This window comes from Coregonus lavaretus (genome assembly GCF_964263955.1).
Source record: "Coregonus lavaretus genome assembly, chromosome: 37".
Lineage (NCBI taxonomy): Eukaryota > Metazoa > Chordata > Actinopteri > Salmoniformes > Salmonidae > Coregonus > Coregonus lavaretus.
In genome coordinates, this window is record NC_140024.1 from 5515361 (window position 1) to 5537971 (window position 22611).

General features: G+C 42.1%; 2 protein-coding genes across 2 annotated transcripts in view; both read right to left on the reverse strand.

Annotated features, from left to right (window-relative positions):
* The window catches only part of LOC311111430 (leucine zipper protein 2-like), a 165897-nt gene that overhangs the window by 37514 nt on the left and 105772 nt on the right, over positions 1-22611 (reverse strand). The window contains exons 6-7 of the mRNA XM_084154145.1: positions 21845-21907; positions 11147-11209 (exon numbers count right to left, since the gene is read on the reverse strand). Of these exons, the coding sequence (XP_084010271.1) occupies positions 11147-11209; positions 21845-21907 (126 nt within the window). The remainder of the gene's footprint in view (positions 1-11146; positions 11210-21844; positions 21908-22611) is intronic.
* On the reverse strand, positions 399-3041 carry LOC311111429 (E3 SUMO-protein ligase ZBED1-like). Its single transcript, XM_084154144.1, has 3 exons — positions 2472-3041; positions 1319-1947; positions 399-1234 (listed from the first exon to the last, which is right to left on the reverse strand). Exons 1-3 carry the CDS (start codon positions 3028-3030, stop codon positions 842-844), a joined length of 1581 nt encoding a protein of 526 aa, XP_084010270.1. The 5' UTR covers positions 3031-3041; the 3' UTR covers positions 399-841.

Sequence of the window (22611 nt, forward strand, 5' to 3'; positions counted from 1 at the left end):
CCTTGCGGTCGGAGGCCAAGCAGTTGCCATACCAGGCGGTGATGCAACCAGTCAGGATGCTCTCGATGGTGCAGCTGTAGAATTTTTTTGAGGATCTGAGGACCCATGCCAAATCTTTTCAGTCTCCTGAGGGGGAATAGGCTTTGTCGTGCCCTCTTCACGACTGTCTTGGTGTGTTTGGACTAAGGCTGAACGATTTTGGAAAATAATCTAATTGCGATTTTTTGCCCCCAATATTGCGATTGCGATTTAATATGCGATTTAATTTATTTATCCTTTTTCCCCTACAAAACATAATGAATGATTTAAATATGACCAACACAATAGTATATACATTTAGTGTGAAATGTTCTTTCCCATAGGCTGGGTCTATTTGTTAGAATTAAATTCAAACATGTATGACTTGAAATAAATGACATTTTTATTGAACTGCTCATTACAGAAACATCTGTGGCTTTGCCACTGTGCATTTAAATAATTTAAACAAAGGCATGAACTTTGTAAACACTGTGTGCAAAAGGTACAGTCTTAAGAAAAAAATAATTTTAAATTGTATGTATCTTACTGCTCCCAAGTCAGTAACATTTCACACAACTGAAACAAGGAATTTGCTTTGAAAATATTTTGTAAAATCAAAGTAAATAAAGTTATAAATAAAAAATGAGAAATGCACTTTTAATTTAGACAAACTATTTTTTATAAACGATTTGAATATTATAATATAAAATAGATGAGCCTCACTTATCTCAAGTACACAACAATAACACACCACACAGACTAAAGTTCACTACGAGTATGGCACTGCCAGCCATACTTATCCAACAGTTCTGTTCTCAGTGGCTCACAGGTTTTTTGCTAAGAAAACCAGAATATTGACTTTTTCTGGCTTCAAGGCTGAGCGAGTGCAAGTCACAATATTCCCTCCTGTGCTAAAAAGACGCTCTGAGGGAGCGCTTGTAGCAGGTACACAAAGATACTTGCGTGCCATGGTGCACAACTGTGGGTAGCTGATCTTGTGCACCCTCCACCAAGCCAATGGATCATCTTCTCCATCAATGGTAGGAGTCATCAGGTAATTGTTTATCTCTGCCTCTGCGACATCTTCAAGATTTACAGGCAAAGAAGGAGAGGCTGAACTGGTCTTGAAAAAACTGCCAAGAGACCTCTTCGTCTTTTCCCCCAAGGACTGTGCACTTTGAGGCATCTGAACAGTTTCAGTACGAGACCTCTTCTCCTATTAGATGAAAACAACAGCCATTAGTTTTCCAGTTAGATTTTACAGAAAATTTTTGTTTTTGTGAAATACATAATTATTTACCCAATGATATGTACGTTGTGCCAAGTCTACTATCTCTGTCTTCAGACGAGTCTTGATAGCAGGGATGTTGTCTGTACTGATGTACTGTATTTTGAACCTAGGGTCCAGGAAACAGGCAACATCCAAAAGCTCCTGGATGTTTGGGTCTCCATATTTGTTATTGAGGTATGCTAGGACTTTGGTTTTTATTGATTTAGTCAGGTCAGTGTCCTCAGCATCTTCAGCCAGGACTGATGTGGCAAAAAGGTGGAGAACTGGCTTGAGGTAGGAGATGCTTACATACTCCTCTCCAGAAAGAGCATCAGTAAACTCCAGTAGAGGATGCAGTGCCTTGTGAATCGACTCCAACACGTCAATATCCTGCCAGGTTGGGATAAGGGAGCGTGCATATCGATCTCCAGACAATACCTGAGAAATGGCTTTGGCCTGTTCAAGCACTCTGGCAATCATCATTTCTTTAGAACCCCATCTTGTTGGGCACTCCGTTATGAGGTTGTGCTCAGGGAGTTTGAGCTCTCTCTGTGCCTCCGTCAGGGCTGCTTTCTTCTTCCAACTGTGGGAAAAGTGCCCCACCAGCTTCCTGCACAGTGCTGTTGCCCTTGACACTCTGTCATCTTTGAGTGCATTTTCTAAAAGAAATAAAAAGTAGTGTATTACACACAATTTGAGTTTTGATACAAGGCTCTCACTATTACACACTCAAATTAGCTGTAATTCTGAAATACACACATCCACAACACATCCTCTCTCTCTCTCTCAATTCAAAGGGTCTTTATTTGCATGTCAATTCTCTCTCTCTTTCTCTCTCTCTCTCTCTCATAAACACTAAAAAAACATGTAAAAAACAAAAACAAGAAAAGAAAAAAAATGCAGGTGGGCATTCCACCACAGACAGACATATGATATAAGCAAGTAAAATGAATTTACATATTAGAAAAGGAGTGGAAGTATGAATTTATTTAATCCCATCCGATTTATATAATATCATTTATATATATTTGTATATTCAGCTTTACTAATCGACGCATCTCTCTCTCTCGCACTCGCGCACACACACACACACACACACACACAAACACACACACACACACACACACACACACACACACACACACACACACACACACACACACACACACACACGATAACTTACCAATGGCAAGATGTAATCTGTGGCCAAAACATTGGAGCCTCGTCCATTCATTAAGCCGCGCAGCAAGCACCATATTCGACGCGTTGTCCGTCGTGATGCAGACGTGATTCTCCTCGTGGAGATCCCAGCTGACAAGCCCTTCTCTCAGGCCGGCTGCAATATTTTCCCCTGTGTGATCGTCTGGGAAGTAGGTAGTTTGTAGGCAGCGAGCTCGGAGGTTGAAATCTTCATCAATAAAATGGACTGTAAGACTCTGGTACGGCTCAGCTGTGCGGCTTGACCACATATCAGTAGTGCTAGCAAAAAACTCCACCGTTTTAAGTTCCGCGGCGACTTTCTCTTTGCACTTTTTGTACAGCTCCGGTATGGCAGTCTGACTGAAGTATGTGCGGGAGGGTATACTGTAACGTTTATCAAGCGTATGTATTAATGCCATGAACCCAGGCTTGGTCACCGTGCTGAGAGGCATCATATCTTTGGCTATGAACTCGGTTATTGTCCGAGTGATTTCTCCGTGCCGTTTTGAATTACGTTCATACGGAGTGACACTTTCGAACATTTCTGTCAGTGATCCCTGTCTTGAGGTATTTGGCTTGTCTCGCGCACTGATGCTCGGCATTTTGGTCATACAACTGTCATGCATTGATTTGTGGTATTTTTTTAAGTGCTGAAACAGGTTTGTAGTGTTACCCCGTGAAGTAGCAATCGGAGCACGGCATGCTCTGCACAACACCTGACGCTGCTCAGCATCTTCTTTTTTAAAACCAAAATAGTTCCACACCACCGACGTGCTGTTCCTCTTCGATATTAAAGTATCAGCTGTGTCAGTTTCTGACTGTTCCGTCGAGCAAGAGGCCATTGCGCTGGACAGCATGAAAAGTCGCGTCACGTGACCACCTCAAATCGCGCACGTTGCGATTAGAAAATCGCGTTCAGTCAAATCGCGATATTATCGCGAATGCAATTAATCGTTCAGCCCTAGTTTGGACCATGATAGTTCGTTGGTGATGTGGACACCAAGGAACTTGAAGATCTCAACCTGTTCCACTACAGCCCCGTCGATGAGAATGGGGGCGTGCTCAGTCCTCTTTTTTTTTTCCTGTAGTCCACAATCATCTCCTTTGTCTTGGTCACGTTGAGGGAGAGGTTGTTCTCCTGGCACCACACGGCCAGGTCTCTGACCTCCTCCCTATAGGCTGTCTCATCGTTGTCGGTGATCAGGCCTACCACTGTTGTGTCATCGGCAAACTTAATGATGGTGTTGGAGTCGTGCCTGGCCATGCAGTCATGGGTGAACAGGGAGTACAGGAGGGGACTGAGCACGCACCCCTGAGGGGCCCCCGTGTTGAGGATCAGTGTGGCAGATGTGTTGTTACCTACCCTTACCACTTGGGGGCGGCCTGTCAGGAAGTCCAGGATCCAGTTGCAGAGGGAGGTGTTTAGTCCCAGGATCCTTAGCTTAGTGATGAGCTTTGAGGGCACTATGGTGTTGAATGCTGAGCTGTAGTCAATGAATAGCATTCTCACGTAGGTGTTCCTCTTGTCCAGGTGGGAAAGGGCAGTGTGGAGTGCAATAGAGATTGCATCATCTGTGGATCTGTTGGGGCGGTATGCAAATTGGAGTGGGTCTAGGGTTTCTGGGATAATGCTGTTGATGCGAGTCATGACCAGCCTTTCGAAGCACTTCATGGCTACAGACGTCAGTGCTACGGGTTGTAAATGAGAACTTGTTCTCAACTGGCTTACCTGGTTAAATAAAGGTTAAATAAAATAAATAAAAATAAAAGCCTCTGCCTCTAACCCTAGGAAGCTCTTTGCCACCTTCTCCTCCCTGCTGAATCCTCCTCCCCCTCCCTCCTCCCTCTCTGTGGATGACTTCGTCAACCATTTTGAAAAGAAGTTTGACGACATCCAATCCTCATTTATTAAGTCAAATGACACCGCTGGTCCTGCTCACACTGCCCTACCCTATGCTTTGACTTCTTTCTCCCCTCTCTCTCCAGATGAAATCTTGCGACTTGTGACGGCTGGCCGCCCAACAACCTGCCCGCTTGACCATATCCCCTCCTCTCTTCTCCAGACCATTTCCGGAGACGTTCTCCCTTACCTCACCTCGCTCATCAACTCATCCTTGACCGCTGGCTATGTCCCTTCCGTCTTCAAGAGAGCGAGAGTTGCGGTGACCCGATCCTGCAGGTTCATGCTCTACAACATTCGCAGAGTACGACCCTACCTTACACAGAAAGCGGCACAGGTCCTAATCCAGGCACTTGTCATATCCTGTCTGGATTACTGCAACTCGCTGTTGGCTGGGCTCCCTGCCTGTGCCATTACAACAACTTATCCAGAACGCTGCAGCCCCCCAAGTTATCTCATGTCACCCCGCTCCTCCGCACTCTCCACTGGCTTCCAGTTGAAGCTCGCATCTACTACAAAACCATGGTGTTTGCCTACGGAGCTGTGAGGGGAACGGCACCTCCTTACCTTCAGGCTCTGATCCTACACCCAAACTAGGGCACTACGTTCATCCACCTCTGGCCTGCTAGCCCCCCTACCTCTACGGAAGCACAGTTCCCGCTCAGCCCAGTCAAAACTATTCGCTGCTCTGGCACCCCAATGGTGGAACAAGCTCCCCCACGACGCCAGGACAGCGGAGTCACTGACCACCTTCCAGAGACACTTGAAACCCTACCTCTTTAAGGAATACCTGGAATAGTATAAAAGTAATCCTTCTACCCCACCCCCCCCCCCCCCCATTAAAAATGTTTTGGGGTGGTTGTCCCACTGGCTATCATAAGTTGAATGCACCAATTTGTAAGTCGCTCTGGATAAGAGCGTCTGCTAAATGACGTAAATGTAAAAAAGAAAAGAAAATGTATTTCAGAAGCACAGAATATACATTGGCCTACTGTATGTTATCTGGCTATGCGCCATGCCACACACTGGAGGCTTGTTAATTTAGTAGACAAGATATTCTTAGAAGTCCCGTGCCATTATTTTATATTATATGATTTTATAGTAAGAAGAATATAATTGAACTTAAGTGCATAAAATAGAAAGGATATTTTTCCCATCCTGGAGCGAGTGTGCATATGAAGTGGCTATGTTGAGCGTAAAAGTGATAATTTGAAACGGGTCCTATACGCTAGATTTTGAGTTATTTGGCTACTTTAATTGTGAATGTTACAAACCTTACAATGTCGTAGAAATCAAAACATATATGGGCTGCATGATGCGACTAAAGGCCATTGAAGATTTGAGAAAGTCACAAAAAAAGCTTGCGCTCTGTTCCTTGCCTCAGACTACACACACGCTGTTCTCTCATCAAGTGATCATATTTTCACCCATCAGACTATTCTCAATGGAATCTTGTCTTTACTAATATGTAAAATTTGTTCGATTTAGAATGGGCCATTATCAAATGGGCAGGGGCAGGGAAAAAAGACATGTCATCCATATGCACCCGAATAGCGAATGGAGACCACTTTCCCGCCAGTTCGTTTTTAATTCATGCGGGTAGGCTACTCGGGTTATTTCACTCCACACATCAACCACTGTTTGAGGAGCATGCAGCCACTCATATGCCATGGGCTCTCCAACCCTGTTCCTGCAATTACCCAGTGCTTAATTGGGGAAACCAAGTTAAATCTGTTTGGGAACATCAATAGTAACATGTTTTCACAACGAAACATATTTCATTAAACTGTTGACAACCCCTCTCTCTGGAAAGGAATGAAGGAGAGACGGGAGGAGATGGAAGTTTGGAGCATAGCATAAGGTAACCAGTCCATAAGTATGCCTAATAATACAGTCCACACTCAAAGGTGATTACTAGATTTTGTTTAATTTTGGAGTATAGGCTAGACCAATTATGTACCAAAGACATCTTAAATCAGTTTTTTTTTAAATGTTTTTCTGCTATCCGTAATATAAGTAGGCTATATATTGTAGAAAGGCACCATCATCGGGCTTGGGCTCATATTTAGGCCTATGCTATGCATAAGCTCTAATATGCATGAGGGTTTTGAATTAATCATCACCTTAGAAAGCGCTGTCCATTTCGATGTGTTAGGCTTTGAAACAACATCCCCAACGACCATGTTTTCCACTCAGTTTCAACCTGTTATTGAACTTCTTTCTTCAAATTCATCAAAGTGAAGTGAAGTGAGTTTTAAAATGATAAGTGTTTGATGTGATTTTCGATTGCATTTACATTGATGTCAGAGTGGTTAGAGGGACAATAGAGCCCCGAGGACCAAGCCATTAGTGACCTGATGATCGTTAGTGAGTTGGGTACTACCAAAGCATGTCCAGAGTGCATAAGAGGAGATTACCATTGTCAACGGTCACATAGAATTTTACTTCGGTCATGACTCATAACTGCTGGTGTGGCGGTAATACGATGACCCCAACAGCCCTAGCCACCACCATGCTTCCCGGTAGGGATGGTGTTAGACGGGTGATGAGCTGTGCCTGGTTTTCTCCAGACAGCGCTTTGCATTTAGGCCAAAGAGCTACATTTTTGTCTCATCAGACCACAGAATATTTTGCCTTATGCTCTCAAGGTCTTTCACGTGCCTTTTTGCAAAATGTCATGTGCCTTTTTCTCAGGAGTGGCTTCCGTCTGGCCACTCTCCCATAAAGCCCAGATTGGTGAAGTGCTGTAGCGACTGTTGTCCTTCTGGCAGGTTCTCCCATCTCAGCCAAGGAACTCTGTCAGAGTGGTCATTGGGTTCTTGGTCACCTCACTGACCAAGGTCCTTCTTGCCTGGTTGTTCAGTCTGGGCACTTCCATATTTTTTTTCATTTCCCAATGATGGAGACCACTGTGCTCTTGGAAACTTTCAACACTCTAGAAATGGTTTTATAACCTTCCCCAGATATATGCCGCATCACAATTCTATCTCAGAGATCTACGGACAGTTCCATGGACTTCATGGTATAGTTTCTGCTCTAATGTGCACTGTCAACTGTGGGACCTTCTATAGACAGGTGTGTTTCTTTCTAAATCATGTCCAAACAATTTGAATTGGCTCCAAACAAGTTGTGGTAACGTCTCAATGATGATCAAAGGAAATTGGATGCATCTGAGCTCAATTTTGAGTGTCTCAGCAAAGGGGTGTGAATACTTATGTAAGTGAGATATTTCTGTATTTCATTTTCAATACATTTGACAACATTTCTCAAAACATGTTTTCACTTTGCCATTATGGGTTATTGTGTGTAGATGTGTGAAAAAAATTATATATTTAATCAATTTTGAATTCAGGCTGTAACACAATAAAATGTGGAAAAAGTCAAAGGATATGAATACTTTCTGAAGGCACTGTATGTGACGGAACACGGTAACAGCTTCTTTTTATAAAAATAAAATGAATACCCTAACCACCAAGATGCACGGTCAGCAAGATGTGTGGTCAAATGATGAAAACAACAGGAGCCTAAACATCATTATAGTGGCCTTGATAAATAGTGAAAATCACAAAGGCAATAATGGCATTATAATGAATATAAATGTCTATGTCAATTATTGTCAGCTCGTGTTAACATTGTGTGCGTCTTCATGCAATGGCATCAGTTGGATTTCATTTGGTTTTTATCCCTTGTCCTAACAGTTGACACAAATCTTCGTAACTTTCATTTGCTTGACACACTTTGACTTACCTTTTGTTTGGTTGTAGTGAGTAATAGTCTCCGGTTTTCTCTTTATTGTGTTCCTTTTGTCTTGTCATTCTTCAGCACGGTTGCACAACGGCTGTGCAGGTGCCTTATTTTGCACGGAGGGAGGGAGCTCCCAACTCACTTTGTTCATGGTGGCGGCCAATGACAGTGAAGTGAAGAAATTGTCCATGGTGACATTTCTCCCCTTGCCAATGTAAGGTTCCACAAGCTTCATCACCACATTCTCCGACAGACCTGCTGCTGAAAGCCGTTCAGCATGTACAATTACGCACGCTCTCACTTTGTAGCCTAGCCTACTCCAAGTAGGCCAGAGTAGACTGATAAGACTGTTTGGATTCGGTGGACTGATATAGGGTGCATACCATTTTGAGATTATAATTAGAACAGATCAATACAATAGAATGGCCCGCCCTGTTCTTCATTCACAATTGGTGATTACATAATTATGCATTGTTCGCTTCCCCTCACTCATCAACTCACCCATTCTCCCCCTTTCACCCCCCTTCATACTTTACATTAGCAACAAAATGTAATTCATGAGCAGTCATATTGACTGCTTTATCAGTTCTAGTGTTACGAACAGTTTCAATGTGTTCTGCACCCTAAAATAAACATTGTAGAATCACCTGCACAACTGGGAGGTTTTTGTGTTTTGGGAACATATCTTTTGTGATGTCCCCACAATGTTCCCACCAGACTGTTCCCACAACCTAATGAAACATTCCGGGAACCTTTAAAGAACAGACGAAATGTGTTCTGGGAACTTTCTTGGGTAACACTTTATTTGGATAGTCCATCTGTAGATGCTCTACAGACTATTAGTAACATTTCAACTAACTATATCTACTAACCCTAAACTTAACCCTAACCTTCACCTTAATAACCTTTGCCCTAACACTTATTTTAAACAAAACCCTAACTGTAACCTTAGCAAGCAGTTGCTTATCAACAGATAGTTTGTTGATAGTATGACCATCTGTAGAGCATCTACAGATGGCAAATCCAGACTATCCAAATAAAGTGTGGCCCGTTCTTGTAACATCAGGTGAATGTTTCTGCACCCTAAAATAAACATTGTAGAATCATCCACACAACTGGACAGTTTTTGTTCTAACCAGACTGTTCCCACAATGAAACATTCTGGGAACCTTTTAAAGAGCAGATTAAACATTCTTGCAACATCAGGTGAATGTTTTATACAAACATGCTATAGTCATCACCACGAATTGACAGTTTTTGTATTATGAGAACATTTGCCGCAACCTAATGAATGTTCTGGGAACTTTCACAGAACCAATTTTGATTTGCTGGGAAAACATTACTGGTACATTGTGTTATTACATTACCTGGAAACCTAATGAATGTTTCTCTCTGACGTTATCATCCTAATGTTAGATAAAACCCTAACTAGAACTTAATGGAAATCTTAGCTAATGTTCGCGGTTTGCTGGGTTACTCTTGGAAGCAAACCATGAAAATGAGCCACACAATTGGAATGGTGTCTTCTCATCAGTTAGAATAAAATGCTATCATATCTGAATCATGTGAAGTATTAGCAATAAAGTATTTTTATATTTGTACATAAAAATGCCCAACACTTGTATCTTCAATTTTATAAGGTGACCATATGGTTGGTCATGTTTGTTGAGAAGAAATATAGGTTTATATGTTATGTTTGCTACAAAAATCACTGCAGTTCAATAACAATCACATCCAGTGACTTATTGGTAAAGTCATCAATAACTACTTTTATTAATTATGACCTATAGCTGACCACAGCATCACCACTGCAAAGCTGAAAAAACATCCAAGTCAGTCTACCTCTTACTTTCCGTTGAAGTGAATACCTTTGGACAGGTCTTACACATCACTGCCATGCATCCTTGAGATTGAAATTGAACGGTCGAGAGGACCAACTCGACAATATATTCAGACAATTTGCTATAGGAAGCATTAAACTCAGTGGGGAGGATTGAGCCCTTTTCTAGCCACTGTCATTATTCCATCTGACAGAGCTTAAAAAATGACAGGTCTGAGGGATCAAATCTCACATTTATGAAATGGTATTAGGAGGCACTGTGGCAGAAATGTCAACTGACATTTCTCGACCCAGTCCTCCAAACAAGAACAGAAAGGTCAGCCTATGTCCCCGTAAATGCCAACGATTATTGCATGAATCCTTAGATACAAAAAATACAACACTTAAAAAGGTCAATTCCTCCAATTAGAATGAGATGATAATGTGTAGTTGTGTGTAAGCATATAGTTTACTTTATGTGATAGATTTGTTGGGAGTTACATTTTATTGTAGTTGGTTTATCATACCAGAGCTTGCAGTCTTTTCCAGGTCTCCCTTATCTCAATGGGTCTTTATGGATTGCATAAGGATTCAATTATTTATTTAACACCATATATTGATTTATGTATAGTACCTTCAAGGAATTTGTGGCAATGCAGCATAGATCTGACTTCAATTTAAACAATATCTCAGAAAAGGTTTGGCATTGGATAATGTACTTATTGGTTGTTGTATCTATAACATCCTTCATGCTGCAAGTGTGGAAACAGATGCAACACATTACAAATTCTATTTATTTTCTGGGAAGGAGCTTATTCACTTTGGCATGTGACAACAGTGTAAATAATGTGTGGCACGTCAATGTCCATAGGAATTGACAAGACAGCACAAACAGATCTGGAACGTGTAAGCTATCTGTCCAAAGCTGTACACATCATGAAACCAAAGGAAACCTTCCAGGGTGGTAATAGAATAATGGCAGTTGCACAGACTCCATATAAGAGGGGAAAGCAATGGTGCAAAAGCCTGTGAGCCCTCTGTGTACTGACCATCCCTTCCAGGGGGGACTTATTCATCGCAGACTCAATTAAGCCAAGTGCCCCCAGATAGGATCATATTTTCAAGGTGGACTGGAGCACCTGTTTACTCCTGGTCTAGAACCATAATAAAGCAGCCCCCTTCACTTTGCGCTTACCTTGAAAATTAAATCCTTTTTCCCATACCGCAGCTCTTTCAGTTGAGCCTGGATTTTCTTGGACTGCAAGGAGAAGATAAGAAAATAAGTGTTAGCTTATTCAAATAGTGAAATTGGTTTTAGATCACGTAGCAGGATTTTGCCGGCTGCAGCGGAGCACTCCTTTGTGCGTGTTCCTTGGACAATGCTCCGGCTCAAAGGAGGGACCTACAGAGGGCAAGAAAATTTAAAATCTCCCATTCAGTGAACTGCAAAGCCCACACAATGATTCAGTCATGCACTGGCTACTTGCCCACTGTCTAAAGCCCTATTCTCACTCCACTCCACTCCACTCCACACAACCACTACCACACATACAGTTCCCTGGTAGCACCCCTCCCCTCCCCTCTCATCTCGATGGCCACACACACATACAGACACACACACACAGAGCTCAGACAGTCTGCACAATGCATGGCTTTCCCTGGTCTCCGATCTTAACTGCAGCACACGTATGCACAAACACACACGGTGCCCAGCTCTCCCTGACATTACTATAGTTGCACATCAGTAAGCTCATGGAAGCACATGGGGGTTGGCTCCCTGATGCTGGAGATGCAGTCAGTCCTCTTGGAGCCTTTGCACCAATGAGAGTTTAACAACTGTTTTCATCCCCCCAGGGAAGTAACTTCTTTAAACAAAAGGTGGATAACATGAAAGGTAGAAAGCCCCATTTTAAAAGAATACATAAAAAGGTGAGAGTGAAATGAGGTTAGGAACAGATCGAAATGTACTGAGGGGGAGGGGTGGTCCAAAATAGGGGAGTGTTGTCAAACTTTTCTTTTTGCTTTGGGGAAGGTTGTTTGTTTTTTGGGGGGGCACAGGGGAGGGTAGTGCGTTTTTTCCCTGGTTTACTTTCGCTCTTCTGCTCGTATTTTCCCTATAAACAACGGCTTGACTTACTTTTAATATTACCCTAATAAAATTTATAAACATTTGTGAAGGTTTGGTATGGTGTGGCTATTATTAAGCTTTAGCTACTGCAGGCCTATGATATGAAGGCAGTGCGCCCCGGCGCTCCAACTGACTCTGACAGTTGAACTTGAGGTGAGGAAGACTGTTTCAGGCCTACCAGAGTTACTCCTATAATCTAACAATATAATGCTTATTTGCATACAAAATATTATTTGTATAGAAAATGTACAAATGACCCACCTTCTGTACGTCTATATCTGTATAGTAGCCATCTGACATAAAGAAATGCATGTCGGTGTCGTAGCATGCCACCGGCATATCTCTATCTCTCTGGGGTTAGGCCTAAGCTTCTCTTCCTTTATATAGGCTATATATACATTACCAGTCAAAAGTTTGGACACACCTACTCATTCAAGGGTTTTTCTTTATTTTTACTATTTTTTACAATGTATAATAATAGTGAAGACATCAAAACTATGAAATAACACATATGGAGTCATGTAATAACCAAGAAAGTGTTAAACAAATCTAAAATATATTTTATATTTGAGATTCTTGAAATAGCCACCCTTTGCCTTGATGACAGCTTTGCACAATCTTGGCATTCTCTCAACCAACTTCATGAGGTAGTCACCTGGAATGCATTTCAATTAACAGGTGTGCCTTCTTAAAAGTTAATTTCTAATGCATTTGAGCCAATCAGTTGTGTTGTGACAAGGTAGGGGGGGTATACAGAAGATATCCCTATTTCGTAAAAGACCAAGTCCATATTATGGCAAGAACAGCTCAAATAAGCAAAGAGAAACGACGGTCCATTACTTTAAGACATGAAGGTCAGTCAATACGAAAAATCTCAAGAACTTTGAACGTTTTTTCAAGTGCAGTCGCAAAAACCATCAAGCGCTATGATGAAACTGGCTCTTATGAGGACCGCCACAGGAATGGAAGACCCAGAGTTACTTCTGCTGCAGAGGATAAGTTCATTAGAGTTACCAGCCTCAGAAATTGCAGCCCAAATAAATGCTTCACAGAGTTCAAGTCACAGACACATCTCAACATCAACTGTTCAGAGGGGACTGTGTGAATCAGGCCTTCATGGTCGAATTGCTGCAAAGAAACCACTGCTAAAGGACACCAATAAGAAGAAGAGACCTGCTTGGGCCAAGAAACACAAGCAATGGACATTAGACCGGTGGAAATGTGTCCTTTGGTCTGGAGTGCAAATTTGAGATCTTTGGTTCCAACTGCCATGTCTATGTGAGACGGTGTGGGTGAACGGATGATCTCTGCATGTGTAGTTCCCACCATAAAGCATGGAGGAGGAGGTCATCTAAGTTCTAGACCTCAGCTGAATCTGGTAATGAATGGTGTGGCTGTTGAACAAGTTGAGGAGACTAAATTACTTGGCGTTACCTTAGATTGTAAACTATCATGGTCAAAACATAGATTCAATGTTTCTAAAGATGGGGAGAGGTCTGTCCGTAATAAAGAGATGCTCTGCTTTTTTTGACACCACTCTCCAAAAAGCAAGTTCTGCAGGCTCTAGTTTAGTCTAATCTTGATTATTGTCCAGTCGTGTGGTCCAGTGCTTCAAGGAAAGACCTAGTTAAGCTGCAGCTGGCCCAAAACAGAGCAGCACATCTTGCTCTTCATTGTAATCAGAGGGCTTATATAAATATTATGCATGCCAGTCTCTCTTGGCTAAGAGTTGAGGAGAGACTGACTGCATCACTTCTTCTTCAAATCAAATGTTCAAATTTTCAAATCAAATTTTCACATGCGCCGAATACAACAGGTGTATTACAGTGAAATGCTTACTTACAAGCCCTTAATCAACAATGCAGTTTTAAGAAAGAATACCCCAAAAAATCACACAAACAAATACGAAATAAAAGTAACAAATAATTAAAGAGCAGCAGTAAAAATAACAATAGTGAGGCTGTATACAGGGGGTACCGGTACCGAGTCAATGTGCAGGGGCACCGGTTAGTTATTTTTATAAAAAACATTCATGTTTTGAAAATCCCAAATTGTTTGCATAGTCAACTTACACACAGTTCTGACACACAAACTTACCCCACCAGACATGCCACCAGGGGTATTTTCACAGTCCCCAAATCCAGAACAAATTCAAGAAAGCGTACAGTATTATATAGAGCCATTATTGCATGGAACTCTGTTCCATCTCATATTGCTCAAATAAACAGCAAACCTGGTTTCAACAACACCTCACAGCACGATGCCTCTCCCCTATTTGACCTAGATAGTTTGTGTGTATGTACTGATATGTAGGCTACATGTGCCTTTTAAAAAATGTATGTAGTTCTGTCCTTGAGCTGTTCTTGTCTATTAATGTTATGTATTATGTCATGTTTGTGTAGACCCCGGGAAGAGTAGCTGCTGCTTTTGCAGCTAATGAGGATCCTAATAAAATACAAAAAGCAGCCAACAAGTGCTCAGCATATGTGGGAACTCCTTCAAGACTATTGGAAAACCACTACTCATGAAGCTGGTTAAGAGAATGCCAAGAGTGTGCAAAGCTGTCATCAAGACAAAGGGTGGCTACTTTGAAGAATATAAAATATATTTTGATTTTTGGTTACGACATGATTCCATATGTGTTATTTCATAGTTTTGATGTCTTCACTATTATTCTACAATGTAGAAAATAGTCAAAATTAAGAAAAACCCTTGAATGAGTAGGTGTGTCAAAACTTTTGACTGGTACAAAGAGTTGCAGTTAGTTTCGGGAATAGGTGGCAAGGAATAAGTTAGTCCTGAATATTTCCAAAACTAAAAGCATTGTATTTGGGTCAAATCATTCACTAAACCCTCAACTACATCTCGTAGTGAATAATGTGGAAATTGAGCAAGTTGAGGTGACTAAACTGCTTGGAGTAACCCTGGATTGTAGACTGTCATGGTCAAAGCATATTGATACAACAGTAGCTAAGATGAGGAGAAGTATGTCCATAATTAAGCGCTGTTCTGCCTTCTTAACAACACTATCAACAAGGCAGGTCCTACAGGCCCAAGTTTTGTCGCATCTAGACTACTGTTCAGTAGTGTGGTCAGGTGCCACAAAGAGGGACTTGGGAAAATTGCAGTTGGCTCAGAACAGGGCAGCACGGCTGGCCCTAAAAAGTACACAGAGAGCTAACATTAATGACATGCATGTCAGTCTCTCCTGGCTCAGTGGAAGAGAGATTGACTTCATCACTGCTTGTTTTTGTAAGAGGTGTTGACAAGTTGAATGTACCGAGCTGTCTGTTTGGAATACTGCCACACAGCTCGGACACCCTTGCATACCCCACAAGACATGCCACCAGAGGTCTCTTCACAGTCCCCAAGTCCAGAACAGACTATGTGAGGCACACAGTACTACATAGAGCCATGACTACATGGAACTCTATTCCACATCAGGTAATTGATGCAAGCAGTAGAATCATATTTTTTAAAAAAAGGTAAAAACACACCTTATGGAACAACAGGGACTGTGAAGAGACACACACAAGGATATAGACACATGCATACGCACACAATGTGATATTGTATGTACATTTTGTATTGTAGATAGGTAGTGGTGTAATAATGTCAAATCGTGTAGAAGCTAATGGGGATCCCTAATAAATACAATTAAATACAAATATATATATATAGATATTAGGGCTGTCAAAGTTAACATGTTAATAACGCGTTAATGCTTACATCTTTTTAGCTGTACATTTTTTGACGGCATTAACACATTTTCTTAGTTTGACCCCCTGAACCATCCATAGTTCAGATTCAAGCCCTAGCAGACGATGCGCTAGTTTGACAACCACTTTACTAGCTAGCTACTTGTACAACTGTATGATGGAGAATGCTAGTAAGGGGCTTTTAAATGGCAAATTACATTTCAAATGACTCCCAGATGGCTCTCTGAATAAAACCGAAGTAATTTGCAATACTGAATTTGTTTAGCACCGAAGTACATTGTGTCTTCATTATCATTTACAAGCGAAACATACTGTTGACGTCGGGAATTCAAGTAATGTTACTAGTAGCAATGGAGGACTTCTTCGGCAGGCTAAGCTAGAAGAGTGTGTGCGTGGGAGGCCTATGGACAAGTCGACGAGCAGCAAGCTAACACAAGCAATAGCCAAGTGGATTGCTATAGCTTGCAGGCCAGTCCACATTTACATTTTACATTTTAGTCATTTAGCAGACGCTCTTATCCAGAGCGACTTACATGAGCAATTAGGGTTAAGTGCCTTGCTCAAGGCCACATCGACAGATTTTTCACCTAGTCGGCTCGGGGATTAGAACCAGCGACCTTTCGGTTACTGGCACAACGCTCTTAACCACTAAGCTACCTGCCGCCCACATTGTGGAGGACGAAGGCTTGAGAGATCATTCGGAGAGCATCGAACAACTCAACGTATGAGTTACCCTCGAGCGCCACCGGAGGAGTTGAAACATGCAATGGCTGTTGCTCTCACGGGAGACCACTGGACTTCGGTCAGTAACCACAACTACCTTGGGGTTACTGCGCACCACATCGATGAAAACTGGAAACTGCATTCACACACTCTGACCGTAATGAAGACAGAAGAGAGGCACTATGCTGAAACGTGCGTCGGGCATTTCATGGATCTAGCAAAGCAGTGGAACATTGAAAACAAAGTTACCACAGTTTGCAAAGACTGTGCACGGAACATGATTGCAGCTGCAAGGCATCTGCCTTTTGAACACCTGCCCTGTACCGCGCACAGTCTCCAAAGGTCCATCACTTTGTCCCTACAGAACAGCGGGTTCGACAATGCCAAAGCCAAATGCCGAAAGCTCGGACAACTGAAGAGCTCGGACAACAGCAAGTTGCAAATGCGCTAAAGAAGGAGTCACTCGCACAAGATGTCACAACAAGATTGAATTTCACTCTGGAAATGGTCAAACGTGTCCACAGAAACCAACAACCACTCAGAGATGCTCTGGCCCAACAGAAAACCAACATCACCATGCCAACCACAGCTGAACTGGAGAAACTGCAGAAGCTGAAGGCATTACTGGAGCCCTGCAGGTAATATTTTCTATCTCACTATTAGTGTTATAATACGATGTTGTGTGTATGTGTGAGAGAGCGAGTGTGTGTGTGTGAGAGAGAAAGAGAGTGTGTGTGTGTGTGAGAGAGAGATTTACTGTTAACTTTTTATTGTTTATTTCACTTTTGTTTATCCATTTCACTTGCTTTGGCAATGTAAACATATGTTTCCCATGCCAATAAAGCCCCTTGAATTGAATTGAATTGAGAGAGAGAGAGAGAGCGACACTGTGTATAACAAGTCTCTCACAATTGACTGAAGTGATTTTGAATAATCTTTCACGGCAGGTACTTGACTGAACCTCTGGGAATAGAGAAGTACATTTCCTGCTTAGTGTTGTTGCATGCTTTGTGTCATCTCCTTCGGGTGATGGAGCCCTCCGATGATGACCCTGTCTATATGGTAAGATTCAAGCTGACAATTACAACATACCTGAAGGAACGCAAGGAAAACACCAACCTCACATGGCTGAAGATCACCACAGCACTCGACCCAAGGTGTAAGGACCTAAAGTGCTTTCCCAGACCTGAGAGGGGTGAGGTGTGGGCTTTGGTCAGCAACTTGCTGAAGGAAGAGAGGCCTGCACAGCAACCTGATAAAGCACCAGTCAAAGCCACCAAAGAAGAAAGCTGCCCTTTTGTTGAGTTCTTCTGAGTCTGACTGATGAAGAGGAGGAGTCCATTGAGAAATGTGTGGAGCTTTACAAAGCAGAGCCCAGCATCAACATGGAGGACTGTCCACTACAGTGGTGGTCACAGCATGCAGGGGCACACACCAGGCTGGCCTGCATTGCACAAAGGTACCTGGCAACGCCTGCCACATCAGGACCTTGTGAGAGGTTGTTTTCACTCTCTGGGCATATCATATACAGAAGAAGAGAGCAGCTTTATCATCTTAAAATGTCAACAGGCTTGTTATTCTTTGCAACTGGCTCAGTGAAAAGAAATAGGAGGACGACTGAAGTGTACGTCCACTGGTTTATGTTCTGTGGAATTCATGACATTGTTGGACAAGTTTATGCTCTTTGTATCCATAGTTATTTTTGTATTATAGCCAACCCTCCACTCAGTAATTGGGAGAACAATCATTTAGAATGGCTGAAGCTTTAACTGTGTGTGTGTGTGTGTGTGTGTGTGTGTGTGTGTGTGTGTGTGTGTGTGTGTGTGTGTGTGTGTGTGTGTGTGTGTGTGTGTGTGTGTGTGTGTGTGTGTGTGTGTGTGTGTGTGTGAAAATGTATGAGGGAACATTAGTAGGCCTACTGGGAGCATTAGTAAGTTAAAGGACTTTTGTGTTGCTTAACATGTTTATGGTGAATATGCCATTAAAAACATTCTGATACAGAATTTTGTTTTGCGTTTCAGTCCCTACATACCTATAACCTAATACACTGCTTTTTTTAAATGGAACAATCTTTATTTAGCACAAAATTTGAGCAAATAAAAAAATTGTGATTAATCGCGATTAACTACAGAATTTAATGTGATTAAGCGCGATTAATTATTTTCATTGTTTGACAGCACTAAGATATATATATTTATTTATTTATTCAAATATGAATATCATACAGTGAACACCTAAGCCTATAGGCCTTTGCATATATTTAGCGCTCAAATCTCTGACAGCTGAACTGTGAGGTGGACAATTATTGTTATAGGAAAGTAGCCTAAACCTCTCCCAAAAAATAGGCTATAAAGTTTTGCATATGCTACACATCGAAACACAAGAAATTGTGTTTTTGTAATTTGTTAAAGGATGTTTTTACAGAAACGTAAATGTGGCTCATTTGGCCAACATCACTTGTTTAGTGATGGCGCTGGCTGCGTGTTACGCCCTGGCCTTGAGAGGCCGGTCGTCTTTAGTTAGTTTGGTCAAGGCGTGAGGATCTATGTTAGTATTTCTATGTTTAGGATTTTAGTATTGTATTTCTAGGTTTGGCCGGGTGTGATTCCCAATCAGAGGCAGCTGTCGCTCGTTGTCTCTGATTGGGGATCATACTTAAGTAGCCTGTTTGCCTACCTTAGTTGTGGGATCTTGTTTGTGTTCCGGTTAGGCTTGTATGTGTATAGCCTGAGGACTTCGTCACGTTACGTTGTTGCTTGTTTTGTTGTATGTTTTTATTGTGTTAATAAACATGTACGCATTCCACGCTGCGCCTTGGTCTGACCCGTCTCTCAACGATCGTGACACTGCGCCAGGTTGGATCTGAATGCATATGGATGTCCATTACATTTCTAAAATGTCCGGTAAATTAGAATCTTCCCTGTCATGTTGTCCGGTGCCAAATTTTCCTAAAGGAAACTCTGAAATGGCATATTGTTTGTATGAAGATTTTAGAATATTCATATGAAAATCTGTCGCCAATTGAATGGAAACCTAGCTTTAGACACCCTAAAGACTCTGGCAAGTGCGCTAGTCCAGTGTCACTTTGATTATGCCTGCACATCATGGTTCACCAGCAGCCCCAAACATCCAAAGATAAGCTACCAGCCAAACAAGCTTGTAAGAATTGTACTTAAACTCTCCCCTCATACTCATCTGGAGGTTGAGCATATCTCTGTAATGTGTCTGTAGCTATGTAATTGCATATGTATTTATTTACAAAAATAGGGACCACAATGGAAATAAGTCCCCGACATTATTGTGCAATCCCAGTCACTTTTGTGCATTTTTTTAACTGACAAATAAAATCAATCACACAATCAATCCAAACTGTACAGCGACCAGATGATGAATGTTGCCTACCCTTACCACCTGGGGGCGGCCCGTCAGGAAGTCCAGGATCCAGTTGCAGAGGGAGGTGTATATTCCCAGGGTCCTTAGCTTAGTGATGAGCTTTGTGGGCACTATGGTGTTGAACGTTGAGCTGTAGTCAATGAACAGCATTCTCACATTGGTGTTCCTTTTGTCCAGGTGGGAAAGGGCAGTGTGGAGTGCGATTGTGTCATCTGTGGATCTGTTGGGGCGGTATGCAAATTGGAGTGGGTCTAGGGTTTCCGGGATGATGGTGTTGATGTGAGACATGACCAGCCTTTCAAAGCACTTCATGGACACAGACGTGAGTGCTACGGGGCGGTAGTCATTTAGGCAGGTTACCTTGGCGTTCTTGGGCACAGGGACTATGGTGGTCTGCTTGAAACATGTAGGTATTACAGACTCGGTCAGGGAGAGGTTGAAAATGTCAGTGAAGACACTTGCCAGTTAGTCCGCGCATGCTCTGAGTACACATCCTGGTAATCTGCCTTTTGAATGTTGACCTGTTTTAAAGGTCTTGCTCATATTGGCTATGGAGAGCATGATCACACAGTTGTCTGGAACAGATGGTGCTCTCATGTATGCTTCAGTGTTGCTTGCCTCGAAGCGAGCATAAAAGGCATTTAGCCCATCTGGTAGGCTCGCATCACTGGGTAGCTCGGGGCTGGGTTTCCTTTTGTAGTCCGTAATAGTTTTCAAGCCCTGCCACATGTGAAGGGAAATCTTAACGCTACAACATTATAGACGATTCTGTGCTTCCAACTTTAGGGCAACAGTTTGGGGAAGGCCCTTTCCTGTTTAAGCACGACAATGCCCCCGTGCACAAAGCGAGGTCCATACAGAAATGGTTTGTCGAGGTCTGTGTGGAAGAATTTGACTGGTCTGCACAGAGCCCTGACCTCAGCCCCATCGAACACCTTTGGGATGAATTGGAACGCTGACTGCAAGCCAGGCCTAATCGCCCAACATCAGTCCCCGACCTCGCTAATGCGCTTGTGGCTGAATGGAAGCAAGTCCCCGCAGCAATGTTCCAACATCCAGTGGAAAGTCTTCCCAGAAGAATATAGGTTGTTATAGCAGCAAAGGGGGGACCAACTCCATATTAATGCCCATGATTTTGGAATGAGATGTTCATCAAGCAGGTGTCCACATACTTTTGGTCATGTAGTGTACGTTCAGCTGAGTGGCCATTGACCAGCAGGATCAAGATGATAGGAAGTGTACCGGTCAAGCTCTGAAGGGTTTTGGTTTGTCTTCAGTGAACATGTCACTGAGGAAAAAAGTATATGTGTTACACACCTCCCTCAAATGACTGAAGAAAGCGCTGCTTTAGAGCAGGGAAAAGCCGAATTGCACACAACATAAACCCTCATGTTGCTTATCGTCGGCATCTTTGAAAAACCTTGTTTGTCCATATTTGGCTATTTTTTCCTTTTTACATAGATTGAAAGTAATCATTCCCCTCCATGTGCTGTCAAAGTTTCATGACTCTAAGACCAATCAAAGTCCTTCAAAATATCTTGGAAACTTACATGACTACACCACTGTTTTTTCAATTGCTGAAAAGTTAACTGTTTCGGGGTACAAAGTTATCCAGACACTGACATTACGCAGGATTGTTGTTTTTGCTGGGTAGGCTGTTCTAATGGGGCTTGTGTGCAGGAGAGATTCAGCCACTTGGGGTACAATTAAACACAAAATGATTCTTTATTATTAAAAGCCAAAAGTTTTCATTAGCCTTCATGATCGTTTTTTTAAAAATAATATACTGTATGCATGAGCAGAGCAACTGCATGTAAAGTGAGGGCCAGTCTAATCAATCAAGACTTGGGCCCCAATTCAATCCAAATGAATTATGACATTTATTTTTTACCTATGCCCACTGTTCATCAGTGTGATTCAAAAGGCTTACCTCTTCTGCATGGACATCACACAGTTTGTTGCCAGATAGCAGTTTATTTTTCAAGCTCTTGTTCTGCAAATAAAAAATAAATAAAAATGTGGTATTAGTTAAGGGTTGATGAGAGAAAATCATTGATAACATGTAGTAATGAAGCTTGCACTGCTTTTCTGTTTTATCCGCAGTGACAAATGTAATTATATTAGACGATCATACAAGCCAGTTTCGATTCATCAGGCCTAAGTATTGACCCCAGAACACATTTACAACAGTAAATTAGTTAATCAATGATTTAATTAGCTAATCCAGAGCCTATTCTTCAACCACTCTGTTTAACACAAGCAACACAACTGAGCATTGAATAATCACTCATGAACACGAATCAATAGAAACTGCTGATAGCATGAGAGAGACATATACAGGTGCACTATTGTACATCTGTAGCTTAATTGTTCCTTCACTCACACAGATGCATCAGAACAACATGTGCAGGGACACAACACAGAGCAGTGGTGCTGACTGACTGGCATGCAGTAAGATCTGAGAGGTGGTCTTACAAAGTACAGGTTTTCTGTACCAGGGAATAGCCCTCTTCCTAAGAATTTCTACATTGGAGGCTTTCTATGTTGGTCATAGAAATATAAAAAATGTTGGTTCCAATTTTGGTTCCATGCACTTTATCATAACTGTCCCTATGCATAACTATGCATGTACACTACATTATCAAAAGTATGTGGACACATGCTCGTCGAACATCTCATTCCAAAATTATGGGCATT